Source organism: Oratosquilla oratoria, chromosome 44 (assembly GCF_046742065.1).
Source record: "Oratosquilla oratoria isolate Oo_2021 chromosome 44, ASM4674206v1, whole genome shotgun sequence".
Lineage (NCBI taxonomy): Eukaryota > Metazoa > Arthropoda > Malacostraca > Stomatopoda > Squillidae > Oratosquilla > Oratosquilla oratoria.
Window position 1 is genome coordinate 23,219,002 of NC_134820.1, and position 23,879 is coordinate 23,242,880.

Consider the following 23,879-nt stretch of genomic DNA (forward strand, 5'->3'; position numbering starts at 1 on the left):
ACTAATAATTTGGAAACAGAATTAATCTTCAAATAATCAAGAGTCTAACTGAAGAGATACAAGCTAATTCTCCTTAGAAATATGCATCATAGGTTTGAAAGCCACAAGAAGCAGGAAATTGAAAGTTTTTACAGTATGACTGACCAGAAGTAGCACTGTATTCTGGATTATGTAAACATGTGTGGATATTTGTAAGAGAAAATGCTACCTTTAAAGGGTGCAGTTAAAGAATCTAGTACAGGTTTCTTCTTAGAGGGCAAGAGAATAATTTTATAATAAACACCATATCTTACCTTCGATAGGATAACAGGTCGATGATCATCTTCATAGCATGCAGGCTCACCATAATAGAAGTCAAGAGCCATACGTACTACTCCAATTAGGAATCCTGACATCAGTCCCCAGAATGCACCCTAAAATAGACATACAAATGTGATACAAAGTTATATAAATCAATCACCATTGATAATAATAAGTAATATTGCACCACATGCCCTTTGCATTCTTTTGATCTTGCTTATATCCTTCACTCTGTGAGAGAACCATACTATTGACACATATTCCAGTCTTGGATATATCAGGATTTTGATGATTTTTTCCTCATCTCTTCATCCATATAGTGAAATGCAATATTAATCTTCTGCAGTAGTCCATAGGTCTCCCCCATAACCCTGTTGATATAATTGTCAGGTGACAGGTTGTCTTTTATCAACACTCCCAAATTATTCTCCTCTTTTGCCTTGGTAATGGCTCCACTTCTCTGTCCCCTCATGCACAAAAAGAGACGGAGAAATCCCTTTGGGCTGTGTCAAAATATATATGATGATGAGATGGATGGATGGGGTAAAAGAAGCACTGGAAAAGAGGGGGATGTCTGTTGAGGAAGGAAGGGAGAAGACAGAAAAGGGTGAGTGGAGAATGGTTGTGTATGGATGATGCTGTGATGGATGTATGGGTATGGGTGGGGGATAGGGGAGTGAGGGAGTATGTGTGAATGATATTTTGATGCAGCCTGTAGGATTTTCTCCCCACCTTCTCTTTTTCTGCATGAGGGGATAGAGAGGGGGTATCCCCAATTAAATGTTGTGGCCTTGCTGTGGATGTGGTGTGTCTTACTACATTGCTTCTGACCCAGGGCAGTGGGACAGATGCTGGGATGACCTGTCATCCAGGAAGAGCCAGGAAAAGAGGGAGGGAGGGGTGATGAATGGGAGTGGAGTATGTGGGGATGAAATGGGTGACAGTGGATTTATGCTTTTGACTTTGGCTACCTCCATTGTAAGGGGGAAAATGCCCTTGGTATGTAATATTCTAGGGACTTGTGACATTCCAACACATCACAATCATAAAACATTTTTCATGACTGGAAACTTATTTCCACAAAAAAATAAATAAATAAATAAAAATAAATAAGTAAATAAATAATAATAATAAACAAATAATTAATAATTGTAATTTCTACTATCCCTCCTTTTTACTGCCCTTCTTAAGTTTTTCCTTTGCTAAATGACTACACCTCTTTGGCATGATACCCCAAGAACATAAACACTAATTTTCACCAATGAAATACTAATACCTTACAATGAAACAAGCAAAAACTCACAGGCTCATTTATGCGGCCCCACAGGATAGACATGCAGTAGATGGCAGCGATGGGTGGGGCAAGGTAGGCTGCAATGGCTTGGATGTAGATATAGAGTTGCCCTCCCTGGGTTCGCTCAATGATGGGCACCCACAGGATAGATATCACCACCAGTATAATAATTGACAGCCTGATAAAGAAGATACAACACTTGTGTGGATGCTGTAGCAGTTAAATTGTGAAACAAAAAAGAATTTCCTCTTAATTAAGGCAATCCAGTTTTCCATACTTAAAGTATAGTTGAACACAAAATCTTATATTTTGTTATTGGTTTCACTATCAGCATGAGGGACCAGCAATGGGTACCTACAATGCAGATGTTTGAGAATCATCTCCCTCCAACCCATCTTCAAACTGATCAACAACACCCTTACCTATATCTGGGCCAGGTCTATGATCTCTATCAACTTCAACTGTATTATCTCCACTTTCACATAAGAAAAGCTGACAACTGGTGATTGCTCCCCTCCTCATATACAGGCTTACATTAATACAATATGGTGAGCAACTGAATGTTACTTCTCAAAGAGGAATTATTGCTAGCTGCTATAAAGCAATAATATGGAGGGAGTCGGAGCACCTGATGTTCTGTTGCAGCAGGAAGTTCATTAATTTTGTAGTGGAGGTTGGCTTTTTTGTTCAACTTAATAAGCTCATAAAGTTCAACTCTGCCATCTGAGGGGTCATGTGGAATATTGTTGTCATTTAACCATTTGATGACCTCCCCTTTTCTTGAAACTCCTGTAGGTACCTTGTTCAGTTGTTTGTTATGATAGGGAGCATTATCCATAATAATCAAAGATCATGTAGGGATGTTAGGCAAGAGTTGTTCTAAGAACCATTTTTTGAATGTTTGATTATTCATGGAGTCGTGGTAATCTCCTTTGTTACCAGCCCTGGATTTGAATAATAGGAGTGCACCTGGAACAAAGCCATCAGAACTTCCTGCATGGACGATGATGAATCTGTCACCTTTTCCAGATTTTGTGTTGGGGCTAATTCTTCCTTCCTTATCCAACATTGTTCAATAGTGATGTTTTGATTTACCCAATTTTTGTCTAGGTAAATTTCCGGTCTTTGATTTTCACTGTGTCTGTTCTTCTTTAGCTCCCTTGGAACTTGGTTCTGGCAGCTACGATGTCTGAACTTTCCATCAATATTGCTCTGTTGCTGCAGTGCTTCTTATATTTGAATCCCATACTCTTCAATAATTTCCAGAGGCTTGTTCTTCCTCCTTTAAAACTTGGTAGTGGTTCTTTAATGATTTCTAAGAGAGAGGCAAGAGTTGGTAACTCTCCTGTCTCAGAAAATGAAAATGAGCAGGGCTGCCAACTGAAAACACAGGATCAACTGAGATTCTTTGAGTGAATTGCCTATAGGCATCCAATGCTGTGTGAAAAATTGACTCGTACTAAAGAGGTTAAAGAAAACAGAGAAAGTGGGAGGTGAGCCAGTTGTTGTTTGGTGATGACACTGTATTTATGGCAAGGGTCAGAGGAGGGATTAAGGGAGTTAGACAGAGTTTGGGAGGGTATGTGATAAGAGAAAGTTGATGGTAAATGTGGGTAAAAATAATGTGATGAGATATACAAGGGGAGAGGATGGGACCAAGTTGGAAGTAAGTCTTAAAGGAGAAAGGCTGGAGGAAGTGGATAGCTTTAGGTCTTTCGGGTTACATGTGGCAGGAAAGGGAGGAGTGGTGATGAAAGTAAATTGTAAACTGAGAGAAGCAAGTAAATGTCTTGGGGGATTAAAAAGTGTCAAGAGAAATAGACATTTGGGAATGGATGCAAAGAGGAGACTATATGAAGAGGTGATTGTGCCAATGGCACTGTATAGAACAGAAACATGTAATTAAAGAGAGGCAGAGGGGAAAAGTTTAAAATGTATTTGAAATGAAATGTCTGAGAAGTATGGTAGTGGTTACAAAGTTGGATAGAGTAAAAAATAAGGTGAGGATAAGAGTTAAGGTGGAAAAGGAGATGGCATACAGGGCTGATGAAAGAGTATTGGGATGATTTGGACACATGGAAAGAATGAGTGAAGAAAGATTAGTAAAAGAGGTGTGGAAGGCAGAGGTGGAGGGAGTGAACTTCAGAGGATGACTGAGGATGAGATGGATGGATGGGGGTAAAAGGGGTGTTGAGCAAGGGAAAAGACAGGAGATAGGGGTGAGTGGAGAATGGCTGTGTATTGATGACACTGTGATGCAAAGAAAGGAAGGGTGGGGGGGGTAGGAATTGGTTATGTATGATATTCTGATGTAGCCCAAAGGGCTTTCTGCCCATCTTCTCTTTTTCTGCATGAGGGGACAGAGGGGGGGTCACTCATTAAGTGAAATGACCTTGCTGTGGATGTGCTGTGTTTTATTACATTGCTTCTGACCCAGAGCAGTGGGTGGAATGCAGGGATGACTTGTCATCCATGAGGAGCTAAGATGAGAGGGAGGAAAAGGCAGTGGATGGGAGTGGTATGGGTGCTTGCCTTTTGATTTTGCTATCTCCTTTGTAAGGGGGAAAAGCCCTTGGTATATATATATATATATATATATAGGTAAAATATATTCTGTTTGACTACCACCTTTGTACAGAGGAAAAAGCCTTTGGTATATGTATGTATGTAAAATCTATTCATAAGTACAGTATCACATGCTTATAATCTTTTATGACATGTTACTCATCAGAAAAGACAAAATACAAAATCAGAAGCCTGTATACACTTACCTTCCTACGAACAACTGTTCCCTTGCACGAGCCTTCGGTCGATACCAAGACCAGATATCCATAGTGAAGAGTGTTGATGCCGAATTGAAGATGGAAGTTAAGTCACTCATTAGGGCAGCAAGCATAACAGAAAGCATGACACCTCGCATTCCGCTTGGCATATACTCGAGTACTAGCTTTGGATATGCTAAATTGTAACAAGATGTCCGAGAGCCACAAAATCTGTAGCATTCGTCAGGGTCAATGCAGCCCACTTCATCTGGGAAGAGCACACGTGAAATCATGCCTGAAGCCACGGGAAAAAATATTATTTACCATTTGTGGGGTAATGAAATCAAGTAAGCTTACCATTAGTATAGTATTTTTAAAATGTAGGTTTCTTCAGAAGAAGTTTTCAATACTCATTAATGCTATAAAATGTATAATCTTATTTCAACTAGTGAGAAACTAGTGAAAATGGGTATATAAAAAAAAGTTTAAATTCATGGCACATAATCTGTCCAACTTTGAAAATGCAACTTTTATATTGATGGGAAAGAAGGAAAAACTGGTTTTGTATCTATCACGGTTTTGAAAAGCCAGTTTTATAAAGAATGGGAGAGTAACTTCCTTAGACTGATATACAGTAATGTATAATAATACTGGAAGATTTCCCAGCAATGCTCATTATAGGATATTAGATATAGATATACATAACAAACAAGGGAAACTAGATAAAATGGTCTTATTGTCTTATAGTGTATGAGACCCAATTAAAAATTAGTTCCTTTACTGGATCAAGAAAGACAGGAATCTTGATGCTCAAACCAAAACCATGAGACAAATACTCTGTATTAAAAAAAAATATATATTGACATTTTTTGGGGATAGCCCGACTCATTCTTTTCTCCTCCAAAATCAGAAACTCATTAAAGGGGCCTACATTCATGGGATTTTTCTCTCTCTCTTTTATTTTAGGCTATAATCTAAGCTATTCCAGGAGATGATGCATTTGTATGGTAAATGTAAATTTCTATAAGATAGCATGGACACAGAAACAATGATGACAAAATTTTTGTTTATTTTTCTGGGTTAGGCCTACATGGTTTTAGCTTGGGCTATGTCAATGAGGCATTGAGGTAGAAAAGCAGGAGAGCATATGTAAAGTAGGATAGATGCCTGATGGAGAATTTTGAAATCAATCAGATGTCTTGGAAGGAAAAGAAAAGAGTGAGGAGGGTAGAGACAAAAAGGTAAAGGGTGAAGAGAGACACAGGTTAATGTTAGAGAAAGTGAGGGAAAGAAGGATGGACTATTTCTGGGATCTGTTGATGGTGAAGGAGGATAGGGAAGGTTCGAGTGTGGCAGTGGGAGATGTTACAAATATGACTGTGACAGAAGAAGAAAATGATAGAGCTATTGGAAAAGATGACATAAGAGCATTGAAAATGATGAGAGTTGATAAGGGCCCTGATTTAGATGGATGTCAAATAAGATGTCTGAAAAAGGGAGGAAAAGTTACACTGGACTGACTAGCAAGGTTGTCTAATGTGTGCCTAAAGGAGTGAAATTTTCCAGAAGACTGGGAAGAGCGCAAGCAAAGTTCCACTATACAAAAGGAAGAGAACAAATATAGATTAGAAACTTTGAAGGGATCAGTCTGTTAAGTCTAGTAGAAAAGGCATATGGGAGGGTATTGATTGAGAGGATTAGGAGTGGAACTGAGGGAGTAATTGGAGAAGAACAATGTTGATTTAAGAAAGGAAGAGGGTAAATAGATGAAATTGTCATACATACATATACATACATATACCAAGGCTTTTTCCCCCTTTCAAGGGAGGTAGCCAAAAAGGGAAAGGCATAAAAACACTCCCACCCATTTCATCCCTAAATACACTCCACAGAGAGAAATTGTCATAATAAAGCATATATGTGAGAAGTTTTGGGTAATAGGCAATGATGTCTTTTGGATCTTCATGTATTTGGAGAAGGCATATGACAAGGTTGATAGGAGGGCATTGTGGTATGTATTACAGAAGTATGGGATAGACGGAAGGTTCTTGAGAGCGGTCAAAATTTGTTAAATGAGTAGTAGTGTTTGTGTTAGGGTAGGGTATGGAATGGATGAATGGTAAGTGGTGAATGTGGGGGCTGAACCATGGTTATGTATTCTCATTATGGTTATTCAACATATACCAGTGGTGCTAGGGGAGGTAAACACAAGGGTGATGGGTGGGGCTTTAGAGCTGGTGAAAGTGGAAGTGGGTGGTGAGCCAGCTGTTTGCATATAACACTGCACTTGTGGCTGGGTCAGAGGTGACAGGTATTTAGTGTCAGAGTGTATTTACCTAATTGTAATATACAGGAAAGAGCAACGCTTTTTGGGTCCCGTCTCCTATTCTCCAATTTTTTTTTTTATCATACATTGCCTCAAATTCATGTACAATTCCAACTTAATCTATATCCTTGATTTCCAATTATCATATTCAAATTTGAATTTATGTATTGTATGAGCTTAGACTACATCACTTCCTAAGCTATTCCAAGTATTTATGCATCTATATGGAAAACTGTGGGAGGGTATGTGAAGGAGCATGCTGAAAGTAAATATGGATAAAAGTAAGGTGATGAGATGTATAAGGGGAGAGGGTGGCAGTGAACTGAAAGTGAGTTTAAACGAGAAACTGGAAGTGAAGAGCATCAAGTATTTTGGGTCACATGTAACATGAAATGGAAAAATGAGAATGGAGGTAAATTATTTAGCTAAGTAGCCAAGTAAATGTCTTGGGGGAATGAAAAGTGTCATGAAAGACAGGTTTCTATAGATGAATGCACAGGGAAGGCTGTACAAAGGGCTGACTCAGTCCATGACACTGCATGGGGCAGAGACTTGTAATTTAAGGGAGACAGAAAAGAAGAGCCTGAATGTGTTTGAGATGAAGTGTTTAAGAATTATGGTGGGGATTACAAGGATGGGCAGAGTAAGAAATTAGGAGATGAGGCAGACAGCAGAGGAGAAAAGTTCACAGATAAGGTTGATCAAAGAATGCTGGGATGGTTTGCATGTATGGAAAGAACAAGGGAAGACAGACTAACAGAATGAGGAAAGCAGGAATGAATGAAACAAACTCAAAAGGAATGGGGAATGTCTGTCAAGTAAAGAAGGTGGAAGCAAAAAATAGGAAGATAGGTGTGAGTGGCAAGTGGTGAATGGATGATAAACTCATGTGGCCCAAAGGGATTTCTTTTTTGTCTGCTCTGTATTTTCTCAAGTGGATGAGGGGAGATGGTCACTACATAATGAAGTGGTGGGGGGTAAACCAGATTCAGGTGTTGGGCCCTGGTGGTGTGTCTTGTTGCGCTGTTTCTGATCATAGCAGTGGGTGGGGGACAGGAATGATCCTTCATCAATAAGGAGCCAAGATGGAAGGAAAACAGATGCGTATTGGATGGGTGAAGGATGAGTAAAAGGTTGGTGTATGTCTTGAGTAGGCCATCCCTCCTTATGAGGGTTAAAGGGCCTTTATATATAATATATATAATATATATATATATATATATATATATGTACGTAAGTATGCATGAGAAATCACATAAACTCGTGATTCTAATTAATTATGCGGAAAAACCACCAAGGAAAAAGATAAACTGATGACCATCACATGGTCATCAGTTTATCTTTTTCCTTGGTGGTTTTTCCGCATATATATATATATATATATATATATATATATATATATATATATTGGTGTATGTATGTGTATATATATATATATATATATATATATATATATATATATATATATATGCATATCTTGTAAGTTATTCCATGAGTATGAAAAATGTAAAGTTCTGTCTGTTAAATAGTATGGTCTCAGAAACACTAAAGAAAACAAAACCTAGTCTTTCCTTCTATTTTAGTTTTATACCAGTGATTCTCAAATAATTGGCATTTGGTTCCCAAGGGAATCTCAAATGTAAGAGGGAGGGATTTTAGTTAGGTGAGGAACAGGAGAGGAGTTTTGTTCTGGAGAGGAACTCCAAACTGGGGAAAAAAATATACTTTTTACAATATATATATATATATATATATATATATATGAATTAAGAAGCCCCACCACTGGAACTCAAACTCTTGCATGTGCAACTGCTTACCACAAAGGAGGAATGTTATCATTTCACCAAACTTGACTGTACAATGTGTGTGTGTGTGTATATATATATATATATATATATATATATATATATATATATATATATATATATATATATATATATATATATATATACACACATATATATATATATATATATATATATACACACATATATATATCATATATTATATATGGTTCAAGAAAGTTGTGTAGAAAGTCCAGGATGGTGCAGAGGTATTTTATTTTCTGTTCTGACTTAGTCTTCCTCAGAGAGAATGACACAAGCATGTTAGCAATCTTGCATATATCTCCTCATGCAAGTCACCCTGCAGGATGTCTTTTGGGATGTAACTTTTTGATCCTCTTCTTGCTCTTGCAATGACTAATCCTGATGCATTTCACACCACATGCATGATTCCTTCCCTATGATTTGTCCCTTATGCTGTGCTTAGTGCACTGGTGACATAATTGGAAGTTTATGGGCCTCATACTAGTCATGGGTTCAAATCCTGCATTTATCTCCAATTCCCAGAAGTGAATATTACAGGCTCCAAGAGTCCAAACACATAGGGCAAAGGTGACAGCCTTAGCTGCAGCTACAAATCTTTTGGCATATGCTCCTCACCTTAAGTATAATGTCTCAAGGGTCTTCTCATCCATTTCATACCAGTGTGTTATATTCCTATTTTATTTCAATTGGGCATGTGGCCATCATTATTTGTGTAAACTAATGAATTTGCTGTTCTATGGTCATTTTTGTGTTCATATAGTCCAAAAATGGTACTATTCTGTCCACTTATTTTCCACTGTGAATAGTATATATGCCTATTTACACCATTTAGCATACAAAGTTTATTTTCTATGCTAGCATTCTCTGGCACTTGAACTAGTGAAACACAAAAATGAATTCCTAGCAATGCTCTGTTCTAGAAAAACAGAATCAATAATCAAGTTCCTTAAACAAATAGTTTTCAACATAGTGCACTCATTTGGGCTGAAAACAAAATAGCACATCAAGAAATGTACACAATGATAGACAGAACAAAAACAGTGTGATATATAAAATTCCATGTGGTGGGTACTCCACAGCATATTTTAAACAAAACATCATGAAGAATTAAGAAAAGACTATATGAATATAAAAATTATATGCACCACCATAGAACATAAAATTCACTAGTTTACACTCCAAGGTACTGAGTTGGAGGAGTCACTAGTAAATTCTGACAAGGATCAGTACTAACACCATTTGTGTTTATCTATATCTATATACAGTGAGACCTCTCATTAACGGACATTAATTAGCTGTGTTTGCAGTGTTTTCGCTGTGTTTTTGGTGCTGTTGTTTAGTGCGTGCAATCACAATGCCACCCAAAAACCACTCCAAATCAACGGATTATTCACATCAACGGACACCGTTACCCCCCTTTTAGTCCGTTAATGAGAGGTAGTACTGTAGGGAGGTAGCATGTACCCACTTCCACCCATTCCATTCTTATCCACCACCCTTGTTTCCCTATATCTTAGCGCCTTGTGGATGAATGGTCATCCATGTGAGTGTAGTAGTTTTAGAGGGATCAGTTTGTTAATTGTAGTTGGGAAGGCTTATGGGGAGGGGTTTTGACTGAGAGGATTAGGAGAAGAACAGAGGGAGTAATTGGTGAGGAACAGTGTGGGCTTAGGAAAGGTAGGGGTTGTGTGGATCAGATTTTTGTGGTAAGGCAGATATGAGAAAAAGCTTTAGGAAAAGGTAAGGGTGTTTTCATGAGCCTTTATGGATTTGGAAAAGGCTTATGATAGGAAAGACAGAAAGGTACTGTGCAAGATATTGCAGGTATATGGGATAGGAGGAAAGCTGTTACAAGCAATCAAGACTTTTTACAAGAGAAGTAGAGCCTGTATTAGAATTAGAAATGAAGAGAGTGAGTGGTTTGAGGTAAAGGTGGGACTTCACCAGGGATGTGTCAGGTCACCATGGCTGTTCAATTTATATATATTTACCTAGTTGTATTTACCTAGTTGTATTTTGCGGGAAGGGGAGCTATGCTCGTGTTGTCCCGCCTTTGTATCTTGCAGTGTCTAGTTTGTTTTTAAACTCATGAATGGTTTTTGCGCATACTATTTCATTGTCCAGTTTGTTCCAAGTGTCCAAAACTCTATGAGGAAAACTGTTTTTTCTTCAGTTCTCTTCTATAGCTATGTTTTTTTATTTTCTTTCCATGTCCTCTTGTGTTTCTTTTGTCCCAGTTAAGTAAGTTCTCACTATCGAGTACCTCTGTGCCTTTCATGATTCTGTAGATGGTCAATAGGTCACCTCTCTCTCTTCTTTGCTCCAGTGTCGGTAACTCCAGTTTAGCCAATCTCTCTTCGTATGATAGGTTTGCAAGTGCAGGTGCCATTTTTGTAGCTGCTCTTTGGATTCTTTCTATTTTCTTTATATTCTTTTTGGTACTGGGGGACCACAATGTCGCTGCATACTCTAATCTAGGCCTTATCAATGTAACCAATATTTTTTTCATCATGTCTTCGTCCAAGTATGTAAACGCCACTTTTATTGATCTTAGCAAATTGTAAGTCTCCCCGACAATTTTGTTAATCTGTATATCATAGGACAGGTCGTTCGTGATAATTACTCCCAAATCTTTTTCGGATCCTACTTTCTTTACTTCTTTGGTTCCAATTGTATATTTTCCTGATATTCTGTTTTTGCTTTTTCCAAACTCCATTATGCTACACTTCTTAGTATTAAAGTCCACTTCCCATTTCTGACTCCAGTTCCATACCCTATTTAGGTCTTCTTGCAGTGCTTCACAGTCCTCATCAGTTTCTATTTTCCTTAGCAGTTTGGCGTCATCGGCAAAGAAGCTCATGTAGCAGTTCACGTCCTCATCCATGTCATTCATATAGATAGCAAACATTATTGGTGCCAGCACAGATCCTTGCGGTACTCCACTGATCACCTCTTTCCAGTCTGAATATTTTTCTCTGAGCACTACTCTCATCTTTCTACCAGTCAGAAAGTCCTCTATCCATTTTAGTAGGTTTCCCTGTATTCCTCCTATGTGTTCCAGTTTTTTTAGTAGTTTTCTGTGTGGTACTTTGTCAAAGGCTTTTTGCAAGTCTAGGAATGCACAATCAGCCCATCCATTTCTTTCTTGCACTATGTCTATTAGTCTTGAGTAAAAGCATATTAAGTTTGTGGAGCATGATCTTCCTTGTCTGAATCCGAATTGTCTTGGGTTTAATATGTCATTGTCTTCCAGATGTTTTACCCATCTATTCTTGATTATTTTCTCACAAATTTTGGCAATGGTGCTTGTTAGTGATACTGGCCTATAGTTGGTGGGTTCTTCTTTGTTTCCTCCTTTGTGTATTGGTACAATGTTAGCGTTTTTCCAGTCCTCGGGTATCTTTCCTTCTTTGAGTGAGCTGTTTATTAAGATGTGTATTTTGTCTGTTAGTTCTTCTTTGCACTCCTTTAGAATCCAATTTGCAATACCGTCCGGGCCATGTGATTTTCTGACATCCAGCCTTGATAAATGTTCTGATATTTCCTTTAGTGATGCTGTAAACTCATTCATGAGGGGAGATTTCTTGTTTTCGTCTATGTCACAATTCGGTATTTTCTCTCTGGTGAAAACAGATTTAAAGTGATTGTTCATGACTTCGGCCATCTCTAAATCTTCTGTGTATTCTATGTTTCCTTGGCATAGTTTCACCAATTCCTGTTTGTTTTTAAGTTTACCATTCACATACCGATAGAATAGTTTGGGTTGCTCTTTGCATTTGTCTATAATATCCTTCTCATGGTTCCTTTTCTCCTCTCTTCTCACATTAACATACTCATTTCTATAGTTAACATAAATTTGCCATTTGCTTTGTTTTTTGTCTTTTCTCCACTTTTTCCAAGCTTTGTCCCTTCTGTCTTTTGCCTCACTGCATCTTTTGTTGAACCAACATTTAATGTACTCTCTCTCTCGCTTTTGTCTTGGTACATGCCTGTTTACCCCTTCATTGTAGTTTTCCATCAATATATTCCATTTCTCTTCCACTGCTGTTTCTTCCCTGTAAAATATTTCCCAGTTTGCATTCCGGAAGAATGTCTTTAGTTTTGTAAAGTCTGTTTTGTTGTACCTCAGTCTTCCTTTCCTATGCTTTTCGTTCCTCTCTATGTCTATTTCTTCCTTTAGTATAGTTTCGATGAGTACATGGTCACTCTTTCCAATTGGTGTCTCATACTGGACTTTATGCACTATTTCAGGCTCTGTTGTAAATATTAGATCTAGTTTCGATGGCTCTTCATTATTTCTGTACCTTGTGTTTTCATGGACCCATTGGGTCATTGTGTACTCCATGGTCATATCTAGCAGTACATTGCCCCACGAGTCATCTCCTCCTTGCACTGTCATGCTGTCCCAACAAATTTCTTTGCAATTGAAGTCCCCCATAACTACCAGATTACCCTTACCCATTAGTATCTCATTGAGTGATTTTCTTGTGTCATCTAGCATTTTTTTATGTTCAATTTCTTTCCAAGCGCTTGTTTTTGGAGGCACATAAGTCACCACAAACTTTCTACTCTTCATATTCTTGCCTTCGACTTTTATCATGATCAATTCAGCATTACCTTTGCCCTCTGCAATTTTTGTCACCTTTAGGTCTTTCTTGGCCAAGAACATGATTCCCCCTCCCTGTTTCTTGTCCCTGTTTTTTATCCAGTAGTTGTATAAACCTTGTCCGATAGCAGTGGATGGTATTTCACCTCTTAGTTTAGTCTCTACAATTCCCATTATGTCTGGTTTTGCTTCTAACAGATAATCATTGAGTTCGTTCAGTCCCGAAATTAGTCCGTCAATGTTGGTATAGGCCACTTTTAATTTTCTTCCTTCTCCCTGGTTTCTTCTTCCCTTGTTTTGTTCGTTTTGAAGCGCCATTGTCTTAATCTCAAGTCTATTACTCTCCACTGGAATTCTTTGCATTCTGTCTCCGATCTTTTCAAGTTTTTTTCCTTTGCTTCTTCTCTTAGCGCCCTTTCTTTTTCTAATTCCTCAGTACTCATTTCTCTTTTTATCCATATCTTATTGTATTTTTCACTCTTTGCCAAGTTACCTACTTTTTCAAATATGTCTTCTACTACCACTTGTGACCTTAGTTTTATCTTTAGAGGTCGATTCCTATCCTTAGTATAGCGACCAATTCTGTAAGTCTCTTCTAAGTCTGTGCCTGAATCACTATCTCCCCCCTGAATTTCATTAAGGATTTCTACTGCTGTCTCTTTTTCTTCTTTTTCTCTCATGTACCTCGCCAATCCTTGTTTTTCTTTAAGCCCATAAACCACAATACATTTCTTCCTATCTACTGTGTCCCTGACCCAGTTTGCTTTTTCGTTAATCACTTGAATGATTGTGTCTTTTGCATTATCTTGCATTTGCTGCTTGACTATTTCTTTGAAAGCAATTTCTTTATTTTCAATATTTTCTTTCCACTTCTTAATTTCCTGGATACTGTCCCCACCTAAGTTTTCTTCGATCTTTTGTGTCAATTCTTGGAATTTGTTGTTCACTTCTTGCTTTAGATTTTCGCTATTATTATCATTAGTTTTCTTCTTTTCATTTTCATTCTTCAGTTCATTTATGTCTCTTTTCATTTCTTTAATTTCGTTTGTAAGATCCAAGTTAGCTTTTTTCAGGTCAGAAATTTCGTGGTTAGTCTTAGATAAACAATCAATTAAACCAATGACCTCTTTTCTTAAGTCCATGATTTCATTTTCCCACCGAGTCCTATTTTTGCTCATCTCTCTCTCTATCTCTAATAATCTACTTAAGTTCTTTCTTTCGTACTTACCAAACCCTAAGAAGTCATTGTCGTAACACGTGGCGCTTTGTTTATTGTTTACATCGCGGTTCGGTGGTGCAAGAGGTAATTGCAAGGATAATGGCTGGGGATTGGAGATGGTTAAAGAAAATGAAGAAAAATGGGAGATAAAGCAGTTATTGTTTACTGATGACACTGCATTTGCAGCAAGATCACATGGGTGTGAATGTGGCAGGAAAGGGAGTAGTGAAACTGGAGGTGGAGGAAGAATGTAGATTGACAGGAGGAAATAAAAGCCTTAGGGATTAGAAAGTGTAATGAGAAATATACATTTGTGAATGGATGCTATGAGGAGATTACATGAAGGGGTGATTGTTCTAATAGTACTGCATGGTGCAGAAACATGGAACATAAGAGAGGAAGAGTTTAAACATGTTTGAGATGAGGTGCCTGAGAAGTATGGTAGGGATTACTTGGCTGGATAGAGTGAGACACAAGGAGGTGAGAAAGAGAGTGGGGGTGGAAAAGGAGTTGGGAGAAAGGGTTGATGAAAGAGTACTGGGATGGTTTGGACATATAGAAAGAGTGAGTGAAAAAAGATTAGTAAAAGAGGTGTAGAAGGCAGAGGTTGAGGGAGTGAACTTGAGGGAGCGACCAAGGATGAGATGGGTGGATGGTGTAAAAGGGGCGTAGGGAAAGAGGGGTTGGAGTGTCTGCTGAGGAAGGAAGAGAAAAGACAAAAGGTAAGGGTGAGTGGAGAATGGTTGTGTATGGATGATGCTGTGATGTATGGAAGGGGGTGGGAAGTATGTGAATGATATTTTGATGCAGCCCAAAGGGATTTTTCCCTGTCTTATCTCTTTCTGCATGAGGGGATGGAAAAGGGGGACACCAATTAAATGAAGTGGCCTTGGTGTGGATTTGCTGTCTTACTCTATTGCTTCTGACCCAGGGCAATGGGTGAGATACAGGGATGACCCTTCATCCAGAAGGAGCCTAGAAAAGAAGGAGGGAGGGGTGGTGAATGGGAGTACATTATGAGTGGATTTATGCCTTTGAGTTTGGCTACCTCCCTTGTAAGGGGGAAAAAGCCTTTGCTGTACATATGTATATATGTATGTATGTATATATGTACCTCATAATCAACTCATGTGGAAATTGGAGCATGTTGGACTAAAAGGCAAACTATTCCAATGGATGAAATTTTTTTTTAAGGGAAGATACACGAGGACAGTAGTAAAGGACAGGATGTCAAGATAGAGACCAGTAACAAGCAGTTCCACAATGTTCAGTGCTTGCACCAATAATTTTTCTTATCTATGTCAATGGTAGAGGGCACAAGCTATGCAACATATTTGTAGATGATACAGAACCCATGAGAAGAGTGAAACACAAGGAGGAAGGTAGACTACTACAAAAAAATTTAGACATTATTTTTGCATGGAGCCCAGAATGGGAAATAAGGTTCAATACCAAAAAATGCAAAGTACAGGAAATGGGCAATAGCTGTAAAAGAACATCCTAAACCTATTCCTTTGGAACAGAACCCATTACAAAAGCAAAAGATTAGAAACATTTGGGAGTGTTGATAAAAGACAACCTACTGCCTGACAGACATATCAGCAGGATTGTGGGAGAGATGTATGGACTACTGCAGAAGATTAAAGTGGCATTTCACTATATGGATGAAGAGATGATGAACAAACTCATTGAAATCCTGACCCAACCAAGATTGCAATATGCATCAGTGGTATGGTCCCCACACAGAGTGAAGGATATAAGCAAGATTGAGAGAATACAAGGGCAGCAACCAAACTGGCCCCCAAGCCTGACAGATAAACTACAGTATATGAGGAAAGACTTTGAAAGATTGAACAGAAAGAGGCAATATGATAATAGTATTCAGGTCACTAAAGGGGATAGATTACAGTGGCAGAAGATATCTTCTGATTAAAGATGGGAGGGCTTTAATTAAGAGGTTATGGGAGCAAATAAAGAAAGACCACATGTCTGAAGGATAAGATACAATATAGTTTTCCATATAGATACATAAATACTTCGAATAGGCCAGGTATGACGATAAACTAAAGAATAGGAGACGGGAACTGACGAGTGTTGCTCCTTTCCTGTATATTATAATTAGGTAAATACACATACATATACCCCAAGGTCTTTTCTTCCTTATAAGGGAGGTAGCCAAAGTCAAAGACATAAATCCACTCACATCCATTTCATTCCCACCACTCCTTTCGTTGTCTTTGCTCCTCCTGGATGACAAGTCATCCCTGTATCTTGCCCTTGTGTGTATACATATATATGCAAGCAATCACATCACCGTGATACAAAAATGCAAAATAACCACATGAGAAAGGAAACTTATAGACAGTAAGTACTTTCATATATTACATCTTCCGACTCAGTATGAAGATGTAATATATGAAAGTACTTACTGTCTACAAGTTTCCTTTCTCCTGTGGTTATTTTGCATATATATATATATATATATATATATATATAATATATATATATATATATATATATATATATATATATATATATATATATATATGCACACACATATCAAATGAAATTCAATATACAAATTAATAGTTCAAATAAAATCACTACTTAAACGCTTAATGTTGTTTCTCTGCACATGGACCAAAGTGGGCATTAAGTGGAATGGAAAAAGGTCTACAAGGATATTGTTATTAACTTCATCTTTCTTTTGATGATACTTGATACTCGTAACACACATCTGTCTTTCTTAACAATATGTATGGTCATTAAATAATCAAAGTTTTATGGTCTATTGAAATTAGGGTTTGTTTTTTTACTTGCAATTAATGCAATTGCTGCATTCCTTCTGACCCAGGGCAGTGGGCAAAATACAGGGATGACCCGTCATCCAGGAGGAGCCACGAAAAGAGGGAGGGAAAGGTGGTGAATTGTAGTGGAGTATGTGGAGATGAAATTGGTGGGAATGGATATGCCTTTCACTTTGGCTACCTCCCTTGTAAGGGGGAAAAAATCCCTGGTATATGCATGTATGTATGTAATTAATGAAGAAATTTATTTCTATGAATTGTTTCAATAGTTACCAAGGTGAATATGTAATGGTGAAAAAATATCAGACAATAATTGAAAATGAAGGAGGAACTGAGGAAGCCTAGGACTGCAAGGGGAGGAGGAATGTGGTCTAGGACCTTGAGAACCACTGGTCTACACTGAACCACAAAAACCAAAAGCTGCAGAATTACACAACCTTTCAATTCGCCCATGTGCATTCATGCAGTCCACAGTGCAAGCTTTCCAGGGCTCCTAAGTTCACGTACAATGCAGTTACACTGGGAACAAACATTAAAGTAAGGTCACAGCAGGAAAGGTACGACAACGTATACTCGTGCATGACATTATGACTAGGTATTTTCCTGTGCCTACTGTGTCCTTAACAGCTGGGCTGTTCATGACAATTTGTAGCACTCGTTAGACAGAATAACTTACATGGACTTCACATGCAACAACTTCCTACCTGGAATGATGATGATGAAAAGGGGAAGTAACTTTGCACAGCCAGCAAAAATTGTAGCTCCCTGAGCATGTGACAGGCTTTTAGAGGCCATCGCTCTCTGAACCATCATCTGTAGAAATAACCAGGTTTAGAAATACAGTTACAGTCAAAGAGTGATTCACCTGAATTATGCTTTTGATACAAACATACATAAATATACCATAGGCTTTTTCCCCCTTACAAGGGAGGTAGCCAAAAAAACAAAGGCATAAAAACCATTCTCACCCATTATATCCCTAATACACTCCACTCCCCTCCACCCTCTACCCTCCCTCTTATCTTGGCACTTCCTGGATGACGGGTCATCCCTGCATCTTGTCCACTGCCCTGGATCAGAAGCAGTGTCGCAAGACACAACACATCCACATGCTTTTGATAATCAATATTAATACCAACTAGTCATTACCATCATATGGGCAACATTACTAAATCTTCTTATTTCTTGTTTTATAGTTTTTTTTTGTTCATTTCTCATGGGACCAATGACAGATACCAGAACGTAGGTAGTCTTGTAAGATGGACAGCAAAACTGTTCATTTTCAAAATATGGTAACCTCATCTCCATCAAGAGCTAAAAACCTTACACTCAGTCTCCAAACTGGGCCCAATATCCATCTCTATCAATTTCAACAATATTTCTTTTCACACATGAAGAGCAAATAAATGGTGACTGCTCCCCTTCCCCTAACATTTTCGGCCAGTGACACAGAAACAATCCCACACCAATACAACAAAGATAACAGTCCAAAGTTTCTTACAAGGAGGGCCCTCAAGGACAACTGCCAGCCACTCTGGGGATACAGATTTTCCACTAAATGAAATTCAAGGCAACAATCAGTTAATTTGCTTCTTCTGCAGTCATGGCATGCTTTGACTAGGCCATTCCCCTTACAAGTGGGGAAAGGCCATTGATATATATATATATAAATTTAGAGCAGTCTTTCTTTCTCCCCACATTTTATGCACCCATGACCTTCAGTTTACACATCAAAAACAGGACTGTGGGTGGGTGATTTAGTGATCTTGCATAGATTTCTATACCTATTATTTTCATGTGTACCAATATGGAAGGTTTTGGTTTCTGAAAATAGATGCATTATTGGTGTTATTCTAATGTGACCAATTATTATTCTTGAGGCTTTATTTTGTATTGATTATTGGTTGTCTTTGTTTATTTTCTTAATTACTGGATATCATGCTGTAGAGGCATAGTTAATTGGTTTTTATATGTTGTTTATACAAGGTAATGAGTGTTTCTGCTGTCCAAATCTCCCATATACAACTGTTTGAATGTGTTCAGTTTCTATTTGCATTCACAAGGTCTATTGTGTGAAGGGTAAAGGTCATGTGTAGCTTATGTCAAAAATGAGGCCTCATATCTAAGGGTTTTTGTCTAGTAAGAGAGTAGTCAGTTAGTGGCAAGCAATGTCACTGAGGACTTCTGAGGATATGCAAAAATGAGAACCCATCTCTTTCAATCTGTTATGATTGATCCAAGAGGTGCTAAGATAAGAGGGAGTGTAGAGGGGGGTGGAGTGTATTTAGGGATGGAATGAGTGGGAATGGTTTTATGCCTTTTTCTTTTTGGTTACCTCCCTTGTAAGGGGGAAAAAGCCTTGGTATATGTATGTATGTATGATTGATCTGATTCAGTTTAATGTTGCAAACTCCTCCTATCAGGATGCTAGGACAGTGCCTCTTACAGAAGACTTTGTAGCATGGAATTTAATTAACTATGTCCTTGATCCAACTTGCTGGTTGCAGGGTTCGAACTGCCATCACATTAACCTGCACTAAAAATAGCAACATTCTAACCCACTAAGCCAGAAAGTGTCTGTTATAATTGACTTTAATTTATTTTCTTTATACATCTATTTTTCCCATTTGAATTGCTCCAAAAGTTTATGCCTTTCAATGGAGAGCTACACTTTTCTATATCCTTCAGGTACCTTGTCTTTTAAAAATTTCCATGACCTCTTATCACTGAACTAGTATCACTGGCTTAAAACAGTTGCTGGGGAGCAGTCACTGGTTGTCCTGATGTGAATAGGGGGAAGAAATACAAAATTCAATTCAATTCAGAGATTGAGTGTCAGCCTACTGAGGCTGCATCTCCAGGAGCAACTGAGGGTGATAACAGCTTCTGAAGATGGGTGACCAGAAGGTGATATCTCTGATGTCCATCTTATATGACCATCACTTTCAGGTATCCATCATTGGTTACACCAATCAGTGAGAGCAAACATAATGACAGTGCAGTTCTCAAATCCTGTGGAGCACCCTTGTTATGTTCCCAAGCAGACTCCCAGTCCACCCTCACCCTTTTGAGGTGATACACTAAGCATCTGATATCTCTATATCCCACATGGTCACCCCCTTGGCCATATTTTTCTCAGAGGTTACCGTATCAGCAGTCACATTCAGGAGATGAACAACATGACTGTCATACCTCAGCTGGTGCTCAGTGAAAAAACATATTGCTTCATGTCAGTGCTATTAACATACATAAAAAGCTAACTTACATTCTCAAACCAGCACATTGCATAGTCACTTTTTGTAGAACAGAAACTTACCTGGTCAGCACACCAGTACCAGATGGAGACTGGAGTTTGTCCAAACAAAAATGCAGGCCATGGCATGTCACTAACAGAAGGATCAGCATCACGAAGCATTACCCATGAATCTGTTCTGGGAAGGCCACATGTTGAGTTCTCCATTAGTTTGCTGGGAATGGCTTCGATGTACTTCTTCTGTAGCTCACTATAGCCTCCAACTTTTTGAAGTCCTGAAAAAGTAATAGATTTATGAGCATGCCTTCAGGCCATACCCATCTACATTCTTAAATGTAAAAACCTAAAAATCTGGTTATAATTATCAATGTCTTCAGTAGTGTCTAAAGCTTAAATCATTACTGAGAACATGTGTATAAGATCATGAAGTACTTGACAGTACTTGCATATTAAGTTGAGGTAACAAGCTCATGAAATAATGAAGGTAATATCAGGGGTATGAACTGTATTTGAAGACACCAAATGCAGGATGCAGGGATGACCCGTCATCCAGGAGGTGCCAAAATGAGAGGGAGGGAAGAGGGTGGAGGGGAGTGAAGTGAGTAGGGGATGGAATGGGTGGGAATGGTTTCTATGCCTTTTTCTTTTTGGCTACCACCCACGGGGGGAAAAAAGCCTTTGGTATATATATGTATGTATGTGTGTATATATATATATATATTTTTTAATATCTTTGCTCTTTGTGGATGAAGGGACATCCTTGTCCCATGCCCCTGCATGTATTAGAAACAATGCAGTCTACTTTAAATCACAAAAAATTGCCCAGTTTCAGTGAAACTACATATATACCAAATTACATTACATGTCTTTCTCAAGCATGGAGTAAACTTTTCTCAAGAGAAAGATACAAGTCAAAACCAGTCAAATTATGTGTTACTCTTCTAATAAAGGCTCTTTCACAGTCCCAGATTTCCTTCCCCTCACCTTCTTATACCTGTCTGTACAAAGTTTCTTAACAGTGTTATGTTTCTTTTGTTTTGCTGCAAAAGGATATGCAGTTATGTATTGGCACACACCCACTTCATACACATTAAAACCAATTAATGCCCCTTCCATCTCAGCACCTCATGGTTTAAAGGTTATCCCTGTCTCCTGCCATGCTGTTTGGGTTGAAGATAATGTAGCGAGACATGGCACTTCTACAGCAAAGCCCCTCAGTTGGAGCTGATTTACCCCCAATGCTTCATTATATGGCAACCCCTCTTCCATTCAATTCTGTTGTCTTCATTAAAAGAAAGAAAAGAGGTGATCATGGTGTTTTGGCCAGTGAAGACAGTGAATAAAGTTGACAAAAATCTCTTTGTTTTGAACCAGAAGGGGAAGAAGTTGGAAAAGACTACAGGCCTGAAAGGATATCAAGATATAGCTTTCCATACTAATGCATCAACTCATAGAATAGCCATAGTCCAATCTAAAACCATAAGCAATCCTGAAGTTAAGTTTGGTCAATGGAGAAAAAAGAGATGGGATCCCATTAATCAACTACTATCCAGTTAGATTAATACTCCTATAATTACTTGTCCCTGTGTCTCATCATTGCAGTAGTCCTGTACCATGGAAACATGGACAGTTGAGCTGCCTTTCTTCAAAACATATCAACCCCTTCATCTCCATCAGGTAATGCACACTCAAGTTTCCAGATTGGGCCCAAGATCGCTCTATCATCTTCAACTATATTTCTTACACCTCTTCACACATAAAGAGTTGATAACTGGCAACAGTTCCCCTTCTACTACTTTCAGCCAGTGACAAAGAAAGAGGGACTTGCTTGCTGTTGTGGGTTGCAGGTTTTCTGCTTAGTGAAATTTGAAGCAATAATTATCATTCTCATCAGTTCACACATATTGCCTCTTATAGTTATTTTTTCCTGTAACAGATCTATTTCCATAAAGGTAATCTACTTACATCTACACTATAATTGTCACTTCTTCCCATAACTTACCTACAATCATAACATAAATAGATCCAGCAATCATGATAAAGAACTGGAGAGTATCTGTGTAGATGACAGCAGCCAGTCCACCAAATACTGTGCACAATCCAGTCATGAAGAGCAAAACTACAATGGAAGCATACAAGTTTGTCCATCCAAGAGCTTGTTGAATGAAAATGGCACCCGAATATAGGTTGACCTGTGGGGTAAAAGTATATCCATTGATAGATTGTTATTACAGTGTAGTATATTGTACTAGTGTGCAAAAAAAAAGTCATAAGTTTAAATGAGACAGAAAGCTCATTACAGTGAATGGAAGTTCTGTTCTAGGACTAAACACTGGGAAATTGCCAGATACTAGTGATCCACATGAAAATAAATAAGAAACTCTAACAAGTAATTAAGTTATCTGATGTAAAAGAACCTAGGTTTAAAATGACACAAGGCATAAAACTACAACACAAGAACATAGGTGTATATATATATATATATATATATATATGTATATATATGTATATATAAATATATATATATATATAAATATATATATATATATTTATATATACACATATATATATACCAAAGCCTTTTTTCCCCCCTTACAAGGGAGGTAGCCAAAAACAAAGGCATAAAATCCACTCCCACCCACTCCATCCCCACATACTCCACTCCCATTCACCTCTCCCTCCCTCTTATCTTGGCTCCTCCTGGATGAAGGGTCATCCCTGCATCTCACCCATTGCCCTGGGTCAGAATCAATGTAGCAAGACACAGCACATCCACATCAAGGCTGCTTCATTTAATTGGTGATGCCCTTCTCCATCCCCTCATGCAGAAAAAGAGAAAATGGGGAGAAATCTCTTTAGGTTGCATCAAAATATCATTCACACATACTCCCTAACCCCTCCCAATACTCTTTTATCAACCCTATCTCCCTACTCCTTTTCCCCTAATACCCTCCTCCTCACCTCCTCATTTCTCACTCTATTCAGCCTGATAACCCCACCATATTTCTCAAACATTTCATCTCAAATACATTTAAACTCTTTCCTCCTCTCATATGTTCCATGTTTCTGCCCCACGCAGTGCTGTCAGAACAATCACCTGATACAATCTCCTCTTGGCATCCATTCCCAAAGGTCTACTTCGCATTATACATTTTAATCTCCCAAGGCATATTTGCTTCTCTCAATCTACATTCTACCTCAACTCCACTCCTCCCTTTCCTGCCACATTCACCCCTAAGTACCTAAGTTATCCACTTCCTCCAGCCTCTCTCTATGTATGTACATATATATTTTGTTTGGATGTGTACTTAATTTGCTGCTTGTTCGCAGGCCTCTGGTCTGTGCACTTCTTGTAAATACAACAACCAGCACTGTTATTTTTCATTCAATCTCTACAGGGTGGCTATACAGTGAAACTGTGGGGATAAACTGGTTATGGCTGCTGGGATCTGTTGTGGAAGAGCTGTGCCTAACTGCATTGAT

General features: G+C 38.3%; 1 protein-coding gene across 1 annotated transcript in view; it reads right to left on the reverse strand.

The window, feature by feature from the left end:
- Nucleotides 1–23,879, reverse strand: part of LOC143022171 (sodium/glucose cotransporter 4-like) — a 95,990-nt gene that overhangs the window by 11,348 nt on the left and 60,763 nt on the right. Inside the window, exons 6-11 of the mRNA XM_076180272.1 lie at nucleotides 22,399–22,588; nucleotides 20,460–20,671; nucleotides 17,848–17,956; nucleotides 4,366–4,651; nucleotides 1,604–1,772; nucleotides 294–413 (exon numbers count right to left, since the gene is read on the reverse strand). Of these exons, the coding sequence (XP_076036387.1) occupies nucleotides 294–413; nucleotides 1,604–1,772; nucleotides 4,366–4,651; nucleotides 17,848–17,956; nucleotides 20,460–20,671; nucleotides 22,399–22,588 (1,086 nt within the window). The remainder of the gene's footprint in view (nucleotides 1–293; nucleotides 414–1,603; nucleotides 1,773–4,365; nucleotides 4,652–17,847; nucleotides 17,957–20,459; nucleotides 20,672–22,398; nucleotides 22,589–23,879) is intronic.